At 37.0% G+C, this 18,941-nt stretch overlaps 1 protein-coding gene across 4 annotated transcripts in view; it reads right to left on the reverse strand.

Annotated features, from left to right (window-relative positions):
* The window catches only part of PHACTR4 (phosphatase and actin regulator 4), a 34,229-nt gene that overhangs the window by 10,863 nt on the left and 4,425 nt on the right, over positions 1–18,941 (reverse strand). Inside the window, exons 1-4 of one of the 4 annotated variants that reach the window (XM_072421230.1) lie at positions 18,591–18,611; positions 15,144–15,301; positions 9,567–9,634; positions 247–396 (exon numbers count right to left, since the gene is read on the reverse strand). In XM_072421230.1, the coding sequence (XP_072277331.1) occupies positions 247–396; positions 9,567–9,582 (166 nt within the window). In that variant the 5' untranslated portion in view covers positions 9,583–9,634; positions 15,144–15,301; positions 18,591–18,611. Of the gene's footprint in view, positions 1–246; positions 397–4,963; positions 5,375–9,566; positions 9,635–15,143; positions 15,302–18,590; positions 18,612–18,941 lie in introns of those variants that run through there. The other 3 variants (XM_072421222.1, XM_072421238.1, XM_072421215.1) reach the window with 3 other exon arrangements.

Raw genomic sequence — 18,941 nt, forward strand, 5'->3', positions numbered from 1 at the left:
GAGTAAACAAAGAGGTAAAACATCCAATAGAACACAATGGTATAGATGAGAAGAAAAAAAAGGAAGACTTTACTTTAAAAAGGTACCTGCACATGAAAAAACAATTGTTATGTGAGTACATGCCAGAAACTTTATTAGTGGGGGAAAGAGTTTCACAGTGTTGAAAATCACTGGCCCAAAGGAGCCAGTGAAAATCATACAAACCTGAAGACAGAAGTATTAGTAATGAAAATGTATTGAAATTACCTTCTGATGTCTCACGGAATGTATCACTGCTCTTTCTCTTCTTCCACTTCCATGGCTTAAAAAGCTTTCCTATCCCTGAGAATTTACTTTTCCTTTTAGCAGGAGGAGTTGGGGGTGCTGGTGGCATTGTAGGAGGATCCCCCTCCTCTGCTGTAATAAGAAAAATAAATACATTATACACAAGCCACCAGTAAAGAGTTTTAATAATGCTGGAGAAGCTTTAAAATCCAATGCAGTTCTGTAATTTGTGCACATATTGCCCTTTACAAGAGCTGAAAATATATATTAATCCTCCTAACCTCTTGTAGTAAGCGCACAACACTACCTTTGCATTACTGAATCCCAAGCAAGGTTGAAAGTCTTCATAAGTTCTCTTCAGCTGAACCCATAAGAGCAGGGCTGAGAACACAGCTTTGGGTATTTTTTATTTTATAAAAAAAAAAATAATAAAAAAAGAAGATTACTAGCAGTTGTTTTTTTTTTTTTTTTACTAGACTTACTGGTCTATACATCTCATTTTGCAGAACCTTACCTGTTTATACAGGAGAACTTAAAGCTATTGCCCAACTTAAATCTGGCTAGTTATATTAACAATGCTTTGTTTGGTGTCCCCCCTATATATTCATTGGTCCTAGATTTATTTTAGATGTACTGTAGTTACTAATGCATACATACAAAGACTATAGCAACGTGCTCAAGAGAACCTTGAAAAATGTGGAGTGTTGGCCAAACATATTTGCAGTAGAATAATTTATTGGTTTGCCAATTTGACAGCAGTAAAAATCCTCCCATTAGTAACTGATCCATCAGAGGTAAAGTTCCCTTCCTCCAATAACAAAATCTATAAGTGGAAAAATTTCCACATCAAATCTAAAATTATGTAAATCCAACAAAATATTTCAATATAAGCAATGGAGAACTGAAAGCATCCCTGAACTTCGTACCAGGGTGAATCATCTGGAAACTGATAGGTATACGTACAGTTACCCAGGAGAGGCAGCTAGGTCCAAATAACCAGTGCATAGAATACTAAACCAATTGTATACCTGACAAATTAAAAAAAAAAATTAAAAGGAACCATGAGGGGAGAAGCCTAATGCAGTTGTTAGGGCAGATGAGCTATATCTTTAGACAAGGGAAAGATTTGAGTTATCACTAATTGTATACATTCTTTAGTTATATGTTGCCTAGGGCCCAGTACATATTATTACTGGAACAACCTCGCTGTTTTGTTTTTTTCCTCCAACTAATTACAATAGAACATGCTACTTAAAACAATACATTACCACCAGAGATACACGGAAGAGTAAACCGATACTATTATGTTGTGGAACAAGGCAGGATTTTGGAATTTTTTGTTGTTCCAGTGAGTAGGCTACCTATTGCACTGCCGTATTTATGCGCAGAGCAATTCTGTTTCCACATATTACACAATACAGGGAGTGTACTGTACTTAATTAGGGGATTTAACCCTCTAATAACTAAGCAAAAGACATAATATGAAATCAGGAAAAACTTGTAATCTTCGAGTGAACAAGTTAGGAGCTGTACGAAACTGGAAGATATGGCTCTGTGAAAATAATGAAAAATCAGCTTCAAACCTTTAGAAGCATATATTTCTTTCTTTCTATTTTTCAATGAATGTGTCAATGAGCCACTAGTATAAAACATGAAACTTCTTATTTGGCACATAAAGAAGTCAGGTTTCTTTACCCCTGGTCTCAAGATGGGAAAGCCCTCTAAAAGGGCAAAGACTTGCAGAACCAATTTTCAACTGGAGAGTAATTTTTTCTCCCAGATAGAACAGAAACATTGGCGATAACAGAGACATAGCGTTGTAGGCCTCAAGCCCATTTCATCTCTATCTGTGGTGGATCAGACAACCAAATGATTCAACATGCAAATGGTTTAAACATTATAAACTTATATTAGGTTTAAACACTTGCATACATAAGACTTGCCAATCGTTTGACTTGTTTAGGCATAAATTAGTAGCTAGCGCACCAGTTCCTATTTTTGCTCATAGAGCACCTCTGTAGAGTATATGTTCACTGTTGTACTTCTTGAGAAAACACAACACTTGGTCCCAGCCATATATGTCAGAAATCAATAACGCAGAGGCTCATGTGCAACCATGGCAATTTTCTTTATGTGTGTAAATTGTCACATACGAAGATCCTAGGAGAAGGAGTTAGGTACATATCAGTATGACTTGATCAGTCTCTCCCACCAGCCATGATCTGCAGGCATTCCATACAGAAGCACAAAGACCAGTGAAGAACAGGGTGGTTTAACAATTTTATAAGCAGGTTGTTTGTGGAATGTAAGGTAAAATAGGAAAATATCCATAGTCATGGCAGCTTCAACCATAATGATGGAGTCTTCTAGAAGCTTGACCTGGCTTAAGAGTTGTACACTAAATTATTTGGTAATAGGAAAAAAGATAGTGGTCAAATACAGAGTAAAGGCTCGGAGCTCCCCTTTAAAATTCAAGCCGCTCAGTTGACCATTTCATTGAAAACAAATTGTGCACTCTTTTGAAGAAAACCATGTTCGGCGAAGCAGAATTAACTGGCATAACAATAAAAACTTGTATCCCAACTCCTTTTTTTATGTATAGTTATAGATAGCCTATGTCCCAAAGTAATGTAATTCGGTGTAAAGAACCTATTTCATAGTACATTAGAGCTGATAAGTTTGTACGTAATCTGGTCATTTCCTGAGCCCTACAAACCAAACAAAAGAATTTTGCTGCTGTTATGTTTATGCCACACAGTGCCTTTCTGGAGTGTTTATAATTGAAGCTTAACTCTTTCTCTCTGTGACCCTGATTTATGAAAGCTCTCCAAGGCTTGAGAGAATACACTTTCATCAGTGAAGCTGGTTGATCCAGCAAACCTGGAATGGATCTGGTCCAGAATTCAAAACATTTGCTAGCAAAAAGACAAATAATTTTTAAAAATCCATTCCATGTATTCTGGATTACCCAGTTCACTTCTGAAAGTGTATTCTCTCCAGAACCAAAGCAAGGATCCGGGCTCTGTCCGCACAGGTTCAAAGGGAAAGTGAACCCAAAGTTCCACATTAAACTTCTGAGGTTCAGGTAGTGTTTATTGCAGAGAGGGTCAGGAGATGTCCCTTCTGCAGTAACTGCTCTTACCTGCTTGCACCAAGCTGAAAACAAACATGTGGCAAATCTATCGCAGGGGAAAATTGACTTTTATCTTGAAACTCACTGAACTCAAGTCACTAGCTTAAAAATTAAGACCTCTCTCTCCTCCCCGTGTAGTGTGCAGTGGTATTTTTAATTTACGTACCTGGAACCTGTACTGTGTAATAGCTTTTTATAGCCCCTGGGACCACCTTATCAGGGGATGCAAAAGATCTTATGGTTAGAAGCCAGGAGGAATACAAAGTCTCTGTGACCAGTAACCAATCAGAGGAAGGGGTCATGTCAGTACAGAGACAGGGATGGATCACACTGCTGCTCCCATAGCTGCTCTGGAGGTACAGCCCTGTACTACCATAACTCACTGAATTGCTTTGTGAGACCACAGAGTAAGTTTACTAAAGTCTGTGTGAAACACACATGATGACAGCGGAATAGTAAACCGAAGCACTGCCTCACACACACTGTACCCTCTACCAGCAATCCTGTGTATAGGCAGATCAAATGTCTAATATTGCCACCTTGCCTGTTGCTATAGAACCTAGGGTGGCATCCAGGCAAAGGGTCTTATGCCAGCTTGCCTAATTCCATGGCAACCACCTTTCACCTGTGGGAACAGGAAATAAACAGGGTGGAGGGGGAAGGTTTTCTCAATCACTCATGGAACCCAGAATGCATCATGCAACAGACATCTGAAGCACCAGAACAGATTCTGAAAGGGCATAGACCAAGGGCATTCATGAAGTTTTGCAAGCTAAAAAAAAACTTTTGTGGGTACAGTTAGTACAGTTTGATTTAAAAATAAGTTGTATAGAACTCCATTGAAGGTGAGGCATTGGAATGAAAGTAAAGGAAGTAGTATTCTCAAAGGAAATGTAATAATGGCAGCCCCAATAATCACTAATGGCAGCATCACTTTTGAGCAAATTCTCCAATCCTCATCCTCACCCACATGGAAAGACTTTGTGGATTGCAGAGATGTAGGCTTGACTCAACAGGGGGCATGCCAGACCTCTGCAGAGAGACCACTACTTCATCCACACATTGAAGGATCTCTTCTACAGTATGTTAGCAGAATAAAAGGCTTTGCATATGTCAAAAACTGAACTAGTGAAAACTTTACACAGTTTTCATTCATCAGGTAAAAACACCTCAAACCAGGCTCACATGGGTTAAAACATTGACTGCATAACACTACTAGTGAAATTTTAATTTCTGTAGATTAGACATACTTGCCAAAAAATAAAACAAGCTTATAGCACTATTAAAAGGGCACAAAATCCCAGTATAGCAGGATAAGGGTGATGTGCAAGTAAATATTAACACATGCATTTTACACTATCACTGTGTATATGTTAAATAAAAAAAAAATGATCTAGAAGTTTTAAAATAGCAATTCATAGTAAGCAACATTATTTGGCATATTAAACCACATTATTGCATGTTAAATGTAGCATACTTAATTACTTAGCTCCAGTAATGTAACAATAACTCTAATAACAACAGTGCCTCACAAGCATTAGTTGTCCCAATTGCAATTGTACTCACCCTGCAGGGCTGGGATCACAGGCCGAGAGAAAAATGCTTGCCCCATTGACTTTGTCTAAACACTCTGTCAACGCTCAAAGGTCCCCCTTTAACGTATAGCAAGGGATTATTAAATGCCCCCCCGGGGGCAGAAGAATATATAGAGACAAGTGGGTCTTTATACGGAGCAAAGCAACCGAGTCATACATACACTGGGAATGTAACACCACTACCGCCCTCTTAACTCTTTCCACACCCTTCCTTTGCAACAAACAGGATTAACAGGATCCCGGACATAATTATCACTTTTTCCTCCAGCAGAAACAACATTAGCTAAATTAAGAATCAAGATTCCACACTCAGAGAAGAGGATTGCAGTGCTTATAAAACATCTGGGGAGTTTCTAAAAGTAAATACGTTTAACGCCTCTATGTGAAACCTGCGCAGGTCCCGTCTTCCAACAGCCACTCCCCGCAATATTTCACATTTCTTTAATACCATTTCCTCTTGGAAACAAAACAAAAAAAATCCAGTTTCAGTTTTTATGCCCATACCACCTCTTAAAAATAGATAAGCACAGAACATTTTCTTTTACCCATAACAAACAAAATTTTCACTTCACATAAAAGGGTTGTCTACCCTTTTATGTAAAGTGAAAATTCTGAGTTTAGGTACGCTTTAAGTTGTTCACTTGTTTAATGAACAAACTAATATGCTTTATATGATGTTGAATACAATTTTGTTTGCCAAAAAACTATTCTAGTCTCATGTAACCTGCCCTTAGCCTTTTACTGTCTTTTGCTGCGTGTTTGGAAATCTATAGCAGCATGTCCTCCTGTTTTCCTTTCCAATTTCAGAAGACTGTCAGTGGTCTTCAGAATTATGTGGCTCTTCAGTGGTGTCTGGGGCTACAGATGAGGACTCCTATACATAAAAAAAGTGACAACATTGGTACACCCTGGGTGGGGGCAGTGTAGTGATCTTTAGGACAAAGAGAGGGGTGAATCTCTGCTGTTGGAGCAACAAGAGGGTCTAACCAATTACCCCCTCCATTTAAAAATAAATAAAAAGTCATTTTGGCTTTGCACAAACACTAGGTATATTTGAAATATAGTTCATAACATCATCTGGAAATAATACCTGCTACAACATAAAATTAAGTTTTATTACAATAGTGATCATGAACAGATACACTCATAACAGAAGATCTAAAAAGTAGCCCAACTTAACATTTGGAGAGAAACTGTCAATGTGGCAACTATAAAAGTTAGATGCTCCAAAAAGTTTAGCACTTTGAAGGCCTGACAAGAAAAAAAAAAAGCATTTGCTAAATAAAAATGAAATCTCCTTCTACGTTTCCCACAGGGATGTAGCAGATATACAAAGAGGTGGAATAATGTTTTTTACGGTCTGATGAGACCAATATTTTAAATTTATGTTCCCATAAAATGTGTAGCAGACAGCTAATCACCCAGAGGGCACCAACACCATGTAAAAGATAAATACTTCGACACTACCAGGTAAAGACTTCGGACTTGTTCCCTCTAGTGCATTGTATTGATAGACATTTTTCCATGCGTAGAAACTAAATTTCCACTTTCAAAATTTGCATGATCAGACAGGTCATTACCGCAGGGAGGGAGAAGTGATGTTAGATCTGCAATAAACCCTACCATATCTGCCTGATTGCTCCAAGTATCTGGCAGATGGCACTACTCTGTGACAGAACAGGGAGTATTGCAGGGTTTAGATCTGTTTTACCTCAACGGCCAACACATACGTTGGTGGGGTGGTTAGCCATTTATTGGTGATGGAACCCTAAAATTACCTTAGCAATGTACTGCCACAAAATACACGCACTATGCACTAAATGTATGTGCAATGCATTGCAGAGGTGACAAGCCCTGACAAATATAATTGCTGTCATATCTGGTAGCTAATTAGTTATAAAAAAAATTAGTTAAATAAAAAAAAAGGTTTAGAACTCTAATTTTTATGTAAATAAAGGTGTACAAATTCCACTAAAATGTAATTCTAGATTATAATACTACAAAATGTGGAAACATTAAAGGGAAGTAAATATAAATACAAAGGGCTGTAGAGATGTACAGTTTCATTACCCCCTGTAAAGCAGAAAATGAAATGTTCTGGAAAATAAATTGAACAGCAACATCTAGTCTATGTTTTACCATTTCGTTTTTGCTGTACTTCTGTTCAAACCTTTCACAGAAACTGAACTGGCAAAGGGGTTTTACAGTGATTCATCATGTGATTCAAGGCATACTCCTCCCTCCCTCTCTCTCTCTGATACCATCCAATGCTTTCATACCATGAGCTATTCTTTCCACATACACCTTGTTCTTATTACAAGGCAGAACAAGCTGCAACACTATATACTGTGTGACAACAAAACCACTTCATTTTCTCAAACTAGAAAGGAAAAAGGAAATACCAGCATGCTCTTCTGTATAAGAATTTGTACACCTTTGTATTATCTAGAACAGAAATTGAATGAGGATTTCGAAGATGACCTGCAGTTTAGGACAACCTTCTTTTTTTTTTTTTTTGTTACCAGCACCTAAAACTCTAGAACAGCTAAGGAACTACAGTGACTTTCAATGAAATACTGAACAAGAAACCAAATATTATCAATACTGAAATACTACAATTCATAAAAAACAAACATTATCACAACAACAATATTCTCCATTATTTTATGTTGATTATTTATCTGATAATATGGTTAACGCATATATACCACAAGCCAACAGACAATAAATGTTACACTGCTCTCTTGTGGACGGTGAGGATCTTGCAATATCTAAATATAAAAGAATGGTCATGTGTATAATGAATTAAAATAGCGAGAGAATTAGAGAGAATTATTTCATTTTATCTTCAAGGTAGGATATTTTTCCCCTGAAAGAGTGGAAAACTATCAAAATTTAACAATATTTCAATAGTGGTTACTAAATCACTTTTTGTTACCTAACAATGTATGTAATTTGCAAGTTTTTCAACTCTAGGCTTTATCAACAGAAGCTTTAACAAAGTTAACCTCTTTTTAGTGAGGTCTGGTTGGACAGTTCTGACCTAGAAAGTGTACAATAAGCAGAAACTCTGGGACTGAGCCTAGGAAAGATTTTGTTTACTCCAGATGAAAGTTTTTTTTTTTTTTTTTTTTTTTTACATTAGTGCTTTTAAGGACTCAAACAAATGACTGCATCAGGGATTGGGATTACGGCTGAATACATAATAGGTTCATTGTACCAGAAGCAGGAATATAACCACCATGAAATAAAAGTTACGATAAAGAACATGGAGTTGGCAAGGTAAGGTTCATTAAATCAGGAAAAAAGGGTACCCATATTTTTTACAAAAAAAAGAATCAAAAAAGTTTTTTTCTGAAACTAGTAAAAATCATGGTGTATCCTGTACACATTTAATTAATGGGGGGAAAAAAAAAATTTAGGCAAACAGTGTGCACCATCATATTCAATCATGTACAATAGTTATGACTCATGCATTTATTATCAGAAAACTCAAAAAAGGTCTAAATTTTAGCAATATGAATGTATGAAAATGGGAAAGAGCCTGGAAGAGGCAAAAGTACAGAGCTGTTCTACTAGAAAATACTCAGCTGTGAAGGTATGCAGAGAATAACAGAAAATATTTGCTGAAAATATTTTTCCAAGTTGCATCAGAAGGGTAGAAAACTGATTAGGGATCTTGTGACTGGCGTTATAATTTACCATGCCCTTTATACTCCGTTACTGCAAGGCAGTCAATGACCTTCTCAGGGAGATACTAGAGGTTCCCATTTATTAAGATCTATTGATTCATTCATTTGGGTTACCCGAGAACTTTCTAAACCTAGTAAGCGTTTGGTCGCTAACATCCTAATGGCTACGAGATGCCTCCTAGAAATCAATTCCCTCCAGATTTTGTAGCGCCTTTTAAATACAAGAGAGTGTCCCTATTTTGATGGAGCTAAACCAAAAGTACCTGGATGGAATAAAGTTTTCCCTCTCTCTGCCTAAAGTATATTCAGTGTAATTCAAACCTCCAATTGGACTTTGATTGCAATAAAATCCTAGGTCTGAAAATTTGATACAACAGGCTTTCTGAAGGACAGCTAGAAGCTAGTGGTGGATGTGTATGAGAACACTTCTCTTGCTTTAATAATAAGTAAATAAAAGTATTGTGGGGGAAATGAACAGGCCAGTTTTTAATGTATGATATATGTACGAGGACAGTGCCAGTGCTCACTGCACAGAGCCATAGAGAAGAAGAGGCTGTGGGGGACCTGAGACAAGGAAGGCAAGTAAGTTACTTTTTATATCTTCCATTGACCTAAACAAGCATTAACCCCCTTGCAGAGCTGTTGTTGCTTTACTGCAAGAAAATTCTTTTTCCTTCAGTTAGGCTTTAAATATTAAAAAACTGGCACATAAACGGTGTACCCAAGTGGTTGGGCAGGGTTCTTTTTTCCTATTTTTAAACGAATAGTTGCCTGGAGAATTTCCTTTAACTTTATTTCCTCTGAACTAAGGGATCAGGATGTGTTGGTAAAAGTTTAATTTAACATCATTCTTATTCCAGCTTTTATAATCAAGTAACTTACCGCTCCTGTCTTCCATCACAGGGGCGCGAGGGGGGAAAGGCACTGTGGAGAACTACTTCTTGGAGACTCTGTAGAGAAAAAGAAACTACTTAAATACTTGGATAACACAAAAAAAAACAGATCAGTAAAAAGAGACATTATAACCTAACTGTACAAAAGGACTAGCTGCAGAATCCTTGGATGAAGCACACATACCCGCAATACAGTCAACATACACTAAATGTACACATCTGCTTCGGAATATACTCAAAAGAAAACGATTCAAAATACCAATTTCACAGGAATTGGTGAAACATAACTATGCAAGCAAACTACTTCAAGACCATGTGCGTCAAAATAAAAGTGAGCCAGTACACTATCATTGCATCAATAGCCATGGTCTAGATCAGAAGTAGGCAAACTCCTTTAGGCCGGACACAGCCTAGCCAGTATTCCAGTTATTTATTGTTGGATTTGGCCTAATTCAGTTCCCGCCATATCATCGAGTTACCACACAGTAATCCCAATTACTATGCCTAAAAAGCAGAAGCAACGCGCAGCTACTAATCTCTGGAAGGTTGACCTAGAACGTCGTGTCTTCAACCCCGAATCGACTGGCAAATTATTCTTCATCCAACACGGCAAAAAAGTCCTGTGTTTAGTGTGCAACGACACCAACAGCACTTTCAAGTGTTCGAATCTCAAGGGGCATTTCGATGCCAAGCACGCGCACACGTACAGAGACTACACCGCAGATGAGCGGAAGACTTTGTGCGTGGCATCAAGAAAGACCTGGAGGTAGTCAAGGAGTTTCTCAGCTTCATCCTGATGAATGGAATGACAACTGGCCAAGATGTCCTCAATGCCCTCCTACCAGCTTTGAGTGGTTTTAACCTTGTCAAAGCTCGTCTCTGTAACTACTGACGGTGCACCTGCCATGGCTGGATTCACCAAGGGACTTTCGCACCTGCTCATCGACTACTGCTGCTCTTTGGGCAGTGTGCAGGAGATATGAAAAGGTGCACTGCATCGTCCACCAGGAGTCATTGTGTGCCAAAGCAGTTGGCATGAAGGATATTATGTCTGTTGTGGTGGTTAGTGAACGCAGTGCTTGCTCGTCCTTTCATCCACCGCATCAAGCATATGTGCAAAGCTGCAGAGGCCGATTACGGCGATGTGCTTTACCACACTGAGGTTCGCTGACTCAGTCGTGGCAATGTCTTAGAGTGCGTCTTCGCCCTCTGCCAGGAGATTGTTTCAGTGAGAGGGGCCTCAAGGGCTTTCAAAAGTTCTCTGACGAGGTTTGGCTCTGTCGGTTCGGCTTCCTCACTGATATCAGCTCTCACCTTAATGAACTTAACCTGAAGCTTCAAGGACGTGACCATCACGAACATTCGAGCATTCGAAGCAAAGCTGATTCTTTGGGAGAAACAGCTGAATAGGGGCGACTATGTCCATTTCCCGCACCTCACCCAGTGTGATGCAGATCTCTTTAACACAGAAGAATGCGTCAGTGTGTTGTTAACCCTGCAGAATGAATTATGTGCGTTCTCATTTGCAAGAGTTCAAGATCGTCAGCACTCCTTTTGACTTTCCCCATGACGATGACCCCTCTGATGTGCAATTGGAGTTGACCGAGCCGCAGACTTCGGACGATCTCTTGTCCAAGTTTACTTCTTGCACTATTCTCAATGACTTCTACTGTCAGCTGCCACATGTTTCCCATTGATCATATTGTATTTTTAAATTAAAAAAAAAATTTTCCTTGGACACCTTCTTTCTTCTGGCCTACTGTGCTTTCTTGACCTCCTGAAATGGACTAGAAGTCCAAAAAGTTTGCCGCCCCTGGTCTAGATTGATTTTTTCAATACAGACTTCTGACTTTAATGAAGAAGTGATTTATTGTCTAATGCTGTAAAGCCACCGGATACAATCTATACAGCAGAGATGTACATGTCTAAGGAAATTATAGTGTTTACTTGCATTTAAATAACATTTATTACGCACACAATTTAACAGCTGCCATCTTTTAAAAACTGTTCGAAAACATTTAAAAAAAAGTTCTGGTCTAAACAAGCCCTAAGACTGGTGCCTGAATATTTTGCTGCTACCCTAAACTAGGTGGAATTGTTTTTAATTGAGAGGAGCTTAAGAAGGTACAAGATGCTTTCTATTGTCCAGAGGAATGTAGAGATAGTCTGTTACACATAGCTATGTCTGCAATATAGGCAGCCTGTCATATGAATAAAGATTCCAAATATCCATGGGTTTCTTGTTTGAAAAAACTTCAAGACAAAATCAATTCCAGCTCAACACTGGTTACCTAATACAACCTAATTATCAATCTACCAATAGACTTGAAACATAACCCTGTCCATCTGCAAAGCCCTTAAAAAGGTTCTGAAGGATAGCAGATGACCCATGATCCTTCAGAACACATAGAAAGAGTACTCTACTGCATTTGTCTACTGCAATGTACATGCCAATACCTTCTCCACCACTTCCAGGGAATTGAGGCTTTTCAAATATCTATAACTTGAAAGTTTACCTGGAGGAGTTTGTTTTATTCTCACCCATACTTATTGAACTTTGGTCATGACAAAACTACAAGCAACTTTTTACCTTTTCAGACACTTTAGTGCACAATGTAATACTTCACAAAGTTATTTATAGAGGCGGTTGGCAGAAAGAATGTACACTTTTCTAACTATTATGTAGCACAAAGACCTGCCTGTCTGTATACAAACTGATAAGTTTAAGTAGGTCTTCATAATACATAGATTTCGAAAAACTTAGGTTAGCTTTTTAAAGGTTTTATGGTCAGAATATATTGTGTATGGGGAGCTTAAGGACAAGGAGAAAGAAGGGTGCACTTTGTCAGTATTTTGAATCTTCCTTAGTTCTCCTCCTATTACAATTATTAATGGATTCTCTGTAGTGTATTTTTAAAGACACCAGCAGTCATTCCTCTTCTTCAATTCAAAACTTTAATGCCAGACTCATTATAAAAGAAAATTCACTGAAAGAAGGTTTTTGTGGAAAAGGATAACAGCCACAGACAATACAGGTTATACAAGTTTACATATTTGGAATAACAAGTACAAGTCTGGACTGGAATAAAAATAAGATTTACACTCTTACTGCACTTCAGGATGTACCAAAAAATATAAGCTCTGCTAGGTAAAAAACAAAAACAAACAAAAAAAAAAGACACTGCAATTATCAAAAATATTTAGATACTCTGTACATCCACTGATCATTACAGAGCCTTTGTTGGTCAATAATAACACACTAGAAATTCCTATATTATTAGTAACACAAGTAGAACAACAAAATACTGAAAATATGCAAATACATTCTTCATAAACAGAATGTGTAATACAAACAAAAAATAAACAAAAATAGTTTGTACATATTAGGTCATATAAAATCTAGCACTATTGCGCTTAATTGGTAGTATTAGCGGATGCCACATCATATAAAAATACAAACAATCTTTTCTTTATATAAAAAGACACTCAAATACTAACTGGGTACTAACTTTTGTGGGAGAAATATTTACTAGAAAAATCATTTACCATGAAATTTAGAACAGCAAATGAAGCCCGTAAAGTAAACTTAAAAAAAATAACCCAGGACTGCCTGTTGAAAGCTTGAGAGAATATGACAGAAAAGAAAAATAGCCACTTAATAAAGATGGTGCTGTCTTTAAGAACAGAGCATGGCACAGCCATTAGTGTTTTGTTTTTTTAGTTGTTGTAATTTTCAAAAAGATCTTTTTACAAACATTCTGCATAATAAATAATATGCAAAATAAGTGGCTTTCAAAATATAAATAACATGTGATTGAAGTGATTCAAATAAGTGTTTTTTTTTCAGTGTTTAAAACATACTACAAAAGCTTTCCACTGAAAAGATGTTTTGCTTAACTTTCAATGAAGCATGCTGCTTTACTCTTGTGTAAAACTACATTGACCTTTGTTGCCCTACATGTTTCTGATTTTGAAGCAAAGCAAAATGTGTTTTCATTGCTAGAAAGTCTAAGACTAAGTCTAAGTTTAGGTGTGGGGTAAATCCCAGCAGTTAACCACTTTCCAACTATAACTGAACCACATAGATGCCTGAATAAAATAGAAAGCATGTAGTGTCTTGAATGGGAATACTTACTCTTGATTTGCAAATTTTTGTATTTATTTTTTTTTTTTTTCCAGACACCCAAGCCCCTCCACTAAACTGCTTGCAACCACTTAAAGAGGGCATTTGCATGCAATTTTTTGCAGGTGCTATTGCAGAAACAAAATAGTTGGAAATTGCCCAGAAGCCTCCAGTTTTGCTAGGCATTAAAAACATCGGCAAAGGCATATACAAACAACTGACGAAACCAAGCATTTTTGCCTGAAACCAGCTGTGGAAAGTTGTTAGTAGTATATTCCCGGGTGCAGTAAAAGCTGTGGTAAAAAACGAAAGACAAAAAAAAACAAAAAAACATACCAATAGTTCTACAAGTGTGCGTGCATGCATCATTTTAAACTTGCACTTGCTTTGTATTTGCAATAAAGAAAGAAGTAAAAACCACATCAGTTCTGCTTACAAAAAAATCCAAGACAGAACTACCAGAAGTGAAAAAGAGAATGAATACTTACCTTTCCCACCAACACTCCTCTATTAGCATATAAATTTGTTACAGAGAAAGACACACACAAGAGTGTTACGTTTCGGTTCTTGAAGCACTCAGCGGCTACTCGCACAGACTATGACACTACTAGTGCAATGCAGCGGAAGAGATTTGCTGAGCACAAAAATAATGAGTAAAGACAAAACAAGAATAATGAAACAATCTCATTTTAGGATGCTACCAAATCTTGTCTATGGCCTTTGTTGTAGCTAGGGGAAAAAATATTACTACGAATAAAAGGTTAGTATCATAATTACTTTAAGTTTGGCCACTTTTTTTTTTTTAGGATTTGAAGCTAGTTACAACTTCAGTAGCTTCCTCTGTTGTCCAGTGCAGTTGCTTATAACATGGCAAACCAGTAATCTGCACCTGTGTGAAGTCCAGAAATAAGCTGCAGCAGCACCTCTGAATCTGATTATAAATTGCCAAAGAAAATGGTTAAAAAGAATTGTGGATCCCTGCTATATCATTATTAACCCAACCCAAAGCTTACTCGTCTTCCTCAATGCCAGTTAGAAATCTGTTAAGACGTCTACAGTATAATCTCCAAATGACTCATCTAGTTTATACCTCAGCATATGTGTAAACAGGCATCTCTGGTTAAATGTTTGGCCAAATTTACAATTCAGTATTTTCATGCAGTATGGTTGAAAAGGTATTTTGCTAATATTTAATCTTATGGAATGCATGGTTTAAAAAACACAAAAGCAATCAAGTTGATTTTGTTCTTTATACAGTCTGCCATTATCACACCAAAACTCAAGAGGTGTGATTGAAGCCCAAGGGGCCAACCACATTTCTGTGTTTCTATAGTACTAAAAAATCTTTGCACATTAAATACATTTAATAAAAATGTGAACAATTGTGAAAACATAAAAATTATTTTCAGGTAAGGGTTATACAGAATCAAAATATGTACTTACAGAAAATTCACTATCGTTCTTCTTTGTGATGCACAAAGAACATAATCAACTTTGGTTATAATAAAGATGACGCCAAGGACCTGCTAATTTTAGGGTGCCCAGATGGTAGCTCTTAGGTTCCTGCAGCTGTATTTGTTACAATGTTAAATGAGCATAGCCTGAGGAGGAGAAAAACACAAAATATTTTATTAATGGTTTGCACTACTTATAGTTTGGAGACTTCAAAGACTTCTAATGAAAATGTGTTATACAGGCACCAGAAAGGAAACTAAGTTGATATCAGTGCAGCAATTTACAAAAAATAAATGTATACAACAGGTAAAGGCCTGAGCTACAGCATCTCCGCTGTCACATTTCCCAATAGATAACAAGAAAGAAATTTCCTATCATAGTTACCAGTAAGGAACAAAACCATAAAGAGAACTCAATGTGCTTTTGGTTTCTAAATGAAAGACAAATAAATTAAAGCATATCCAACCCAAATAACAAAAACGTATTATATAACACAACACTAGTCTTTAAATGCATTAGTTCTATTGTTTAAAGAAAAACATAGAACTGAAGAACCCTGCTCCTCTACCACTTTATGTAACATAGAATGATTCAAATTTTATCAGAGATAGCCGAGAACAATGCAGATTATAAGAATCAGCAGTGGCAGAAATCAAAAGGAGTAATCGCCGCCCCAAAAAAAGGATTCCAAGATGAACAAGCATTTTTAAAAAATTTTATAGGAGGATTTCAGGTAAGTGTTCATATCGGGGGGTTTAAGATATGAACAATCATGAAAAGAAAACTGTAAAACAAAAAAAAAATAATAAGGATCTTAACAGGACAGGTAAATACAACCTCAGATAAACAATAACACATAATACATTGTGTCATTATTTACCATAGGCCAAGTTAAAATGTAGACGCTGTGTATGAAAAAAAAAAAAGTTGTGAGAGATGAAGAATATCATACAGAAAGCGAATACTTTAAGGTATTTCTGGTAAAGGTGGTTCCACAAGCAACTGAATCATGGGGTTTACATTTTTTTCACACATAGCTTCCACATTTTGGCATCATTTTTGTTAGGTAACAACACTGTGGGATCTGTTGTGTGTTGTTTTACACCCAAGATTAGAATGAAATCTTTTCACAACTTGATAAAGCTGCATTTTCTTTTTCTCTTGACTGTATATATTCTACATGCCTTTGTCCCAACTAATGGTTTTGTGTAATTATGAATAATTAGGTAGTATTCTGATCAGAAGAAGAGCTGTACGTGTCAGAAAACAAGAATTATATTCCTTCAATCAGTTCCTCTGTCACAAAGAACCTTCCTAGTTGGTTTGCTTAGCAAATACTAGCTCATCTCCAGCTCCATCAAAACATTCTTCTCATGGCAGAGGCCTGATTAAGCCACACTTAATGCTGGTGCACTCATCATGGCTGCAATGTCTCATATTGTTCTTCCAAACAGAAATAAAGTCTGGCAAATCATACAAGGAAAACCCGTTTCCTCACTCCTTATTACCTATAAGGTTTTCCTACGAGTCTTTGTATCAATAGTGGCAGCATAATCCAGTCATATCTGACAATGAGCTGTAGAAGTTAGAAGAAAGCATTTTCTTGCCTACTGTTGGTTTATCTTTCAAGAGAGGTCTTCCTAGTTTAATTAGTAATTCGAAGCATATCTCCTGCTGCATCAAACAATCACCGAGCATTTGAAGTACTTAAATGAAAAATGACTGTGAGATGATGTTCCTATAGGTAAAACTATGTACCAATCGATTGGTCAGAGGGGAAATTTTTAGACCTTTGCTTTAATCTGGGTTGTCCAAAGGAGTACCACTTCTCTCCCACAAGAGAACCTTAATCTACTGGGTTAAATACCATTCAACATCAGGGGTTCTCTAGGGGAAGCACAGACTTTAAGCTTCATCTTTCTAGGACATGGCAATTCACCAGTAATCCAGCTGAAACTTTCTCCCCAGCAAGACACTTCATCTTTCTACACAGCTTCATTGAAGTCTCAGCCTTGGATGAGCGGATTCTAATATCTTGTGGAAAAAGCCAGACCCTTTCAAAAATTTACTAACTGTAGTTTATTTTATACTGTCTGCCAGACATAATGTGCAGTCAAATGCAGTGTTATCTACTGCCTATTGACTGCAAACAAAACCAGGCATTTCTAAGTGTTGTATCAGCGGTCACATTCATAATATGAGACACCTTAGGCCAACCTTGCTGCTGGACTCTATTGCATCTGCAAGTCCACAGCAAATTTCCAAACTGCTACTTATCTAAACACCTTATAGGATTTAGAAGTTTAATGTGTGATTTGGGAGGCTGATACCTACAATCCAGGGGTTGCTTGTCACTGCATAATTTGTTTTAGGATAAAACAAAAAATCTGCAATAAACCAACAGTGTGTTTGCTTACTCTTATGTGGGACTCACCAAACTCTGTACAATATTTATTACATTCCAACACAACAAAGCTGAGCGAATACATTCAAACTGCAGGCCAAAGAGCTAAGGGTGGGCAAAGATAGTAAATCATAGGCTTGTGTACCTTAAACATTCCTAGGTAAAATTATAGTAGGCCTGGTTATCTGGATAAATGTCCACTTGTGGACAGACTTTTGACCAGAACTTACTAAAGCTAGGGTTTATTTTACAATCCAATAGGATTTATGCTTTATAAACAGTATTATCCTAAATATCAATCATACATAGAATGTGCTGTGATAAACACATAAACATACAAATGTCATGAGCACTTAATGGAGGAAGGGTTTAGCAGCAATAGCAATAATAATGATGATGATGATTCAGAGATTCTATATGTTTACCATTTTTTAACTCCTTTACATAAAAGAAAACAAAGTCAGTCTGCAGAACAGAACTCGTACAATAAGCACAAGGCGTGATTCATCTGGTTGCTCAGCCTTGGCACACATTGGCAGTTAATGTTTACCTACTGTTCTCTGACCCACAACCGCGCTCTGTACATACAGAGATCTGCATACCTCACAATATAGCACTGTGTCCAGATGCTGTACAAACACTGTACACTCATGCATGCACCATGAACACATACATAAATCATTACTCATGAAAGAAACTAGAGCGCGGCAGATCACCTTTACAACAATTCAGGCTGTAACCTACACCGGATATAAAACAAAAAAACAACATAAATCCTATACTTATACTGGGTACAGATCCAGCCGTATTAGAATTACAATTGTGGTTGTACAACAAAGCAAGTATTTATCAAAACTCTGGTATAGAACACAATTACAATCAAGTGAAAGCATAACTAGTAAAACACTAATTTTGTGTGAAGGCTAAAAATGTATTAGCAGAGCGAAAACAAGCCAAACCCAAAATTATTTTCACCATACATTGAGCCAGGTTGACAAATGTAAATTGCATATTGCTTCAGGCACACATACCTTAAATAGTCAGTGAGTACTTCACTTGTACCTTGGCCCAAGCAAGAAAATATTAACCTGGAACTTGACAGTGACAACCATGCTGGCTCCATACAAATCACGCGACTGCAACATTCAAAAAGCAATGTCAGACAATGTCTTAAAAATGATTATTCTGTAACCAAATGTTCAGAACATATAAAACAGATAAAAATGTTCTTTTAAATGTGAATCTAATAATGTAGAGTATGATAAAAAAAAGACTCTAGAAATCAGGTTTATATTCTAGAATTATGCTCCTGTTTTCAAGTAAAAAGCAATGGATTGTTAGTAATTCAGCAAAATTTAAAATGAGCCATTCTACTATGATCA

Source organism: Pyxicephalus adspersus, chromosome 1 (genome assembly GCF_032062135.1).
Source record: "Pyxicephalus adspersus chromosome 1, UCB_Pads_2.0, whole genome shotgun sequence".
Lineage (NCBI taxonomy): Eukaryota > Metazoa > Chordata > Amphibia > Anura > Pyxicephalidae > Pyxicephalus > Pyxicephalus adspersus.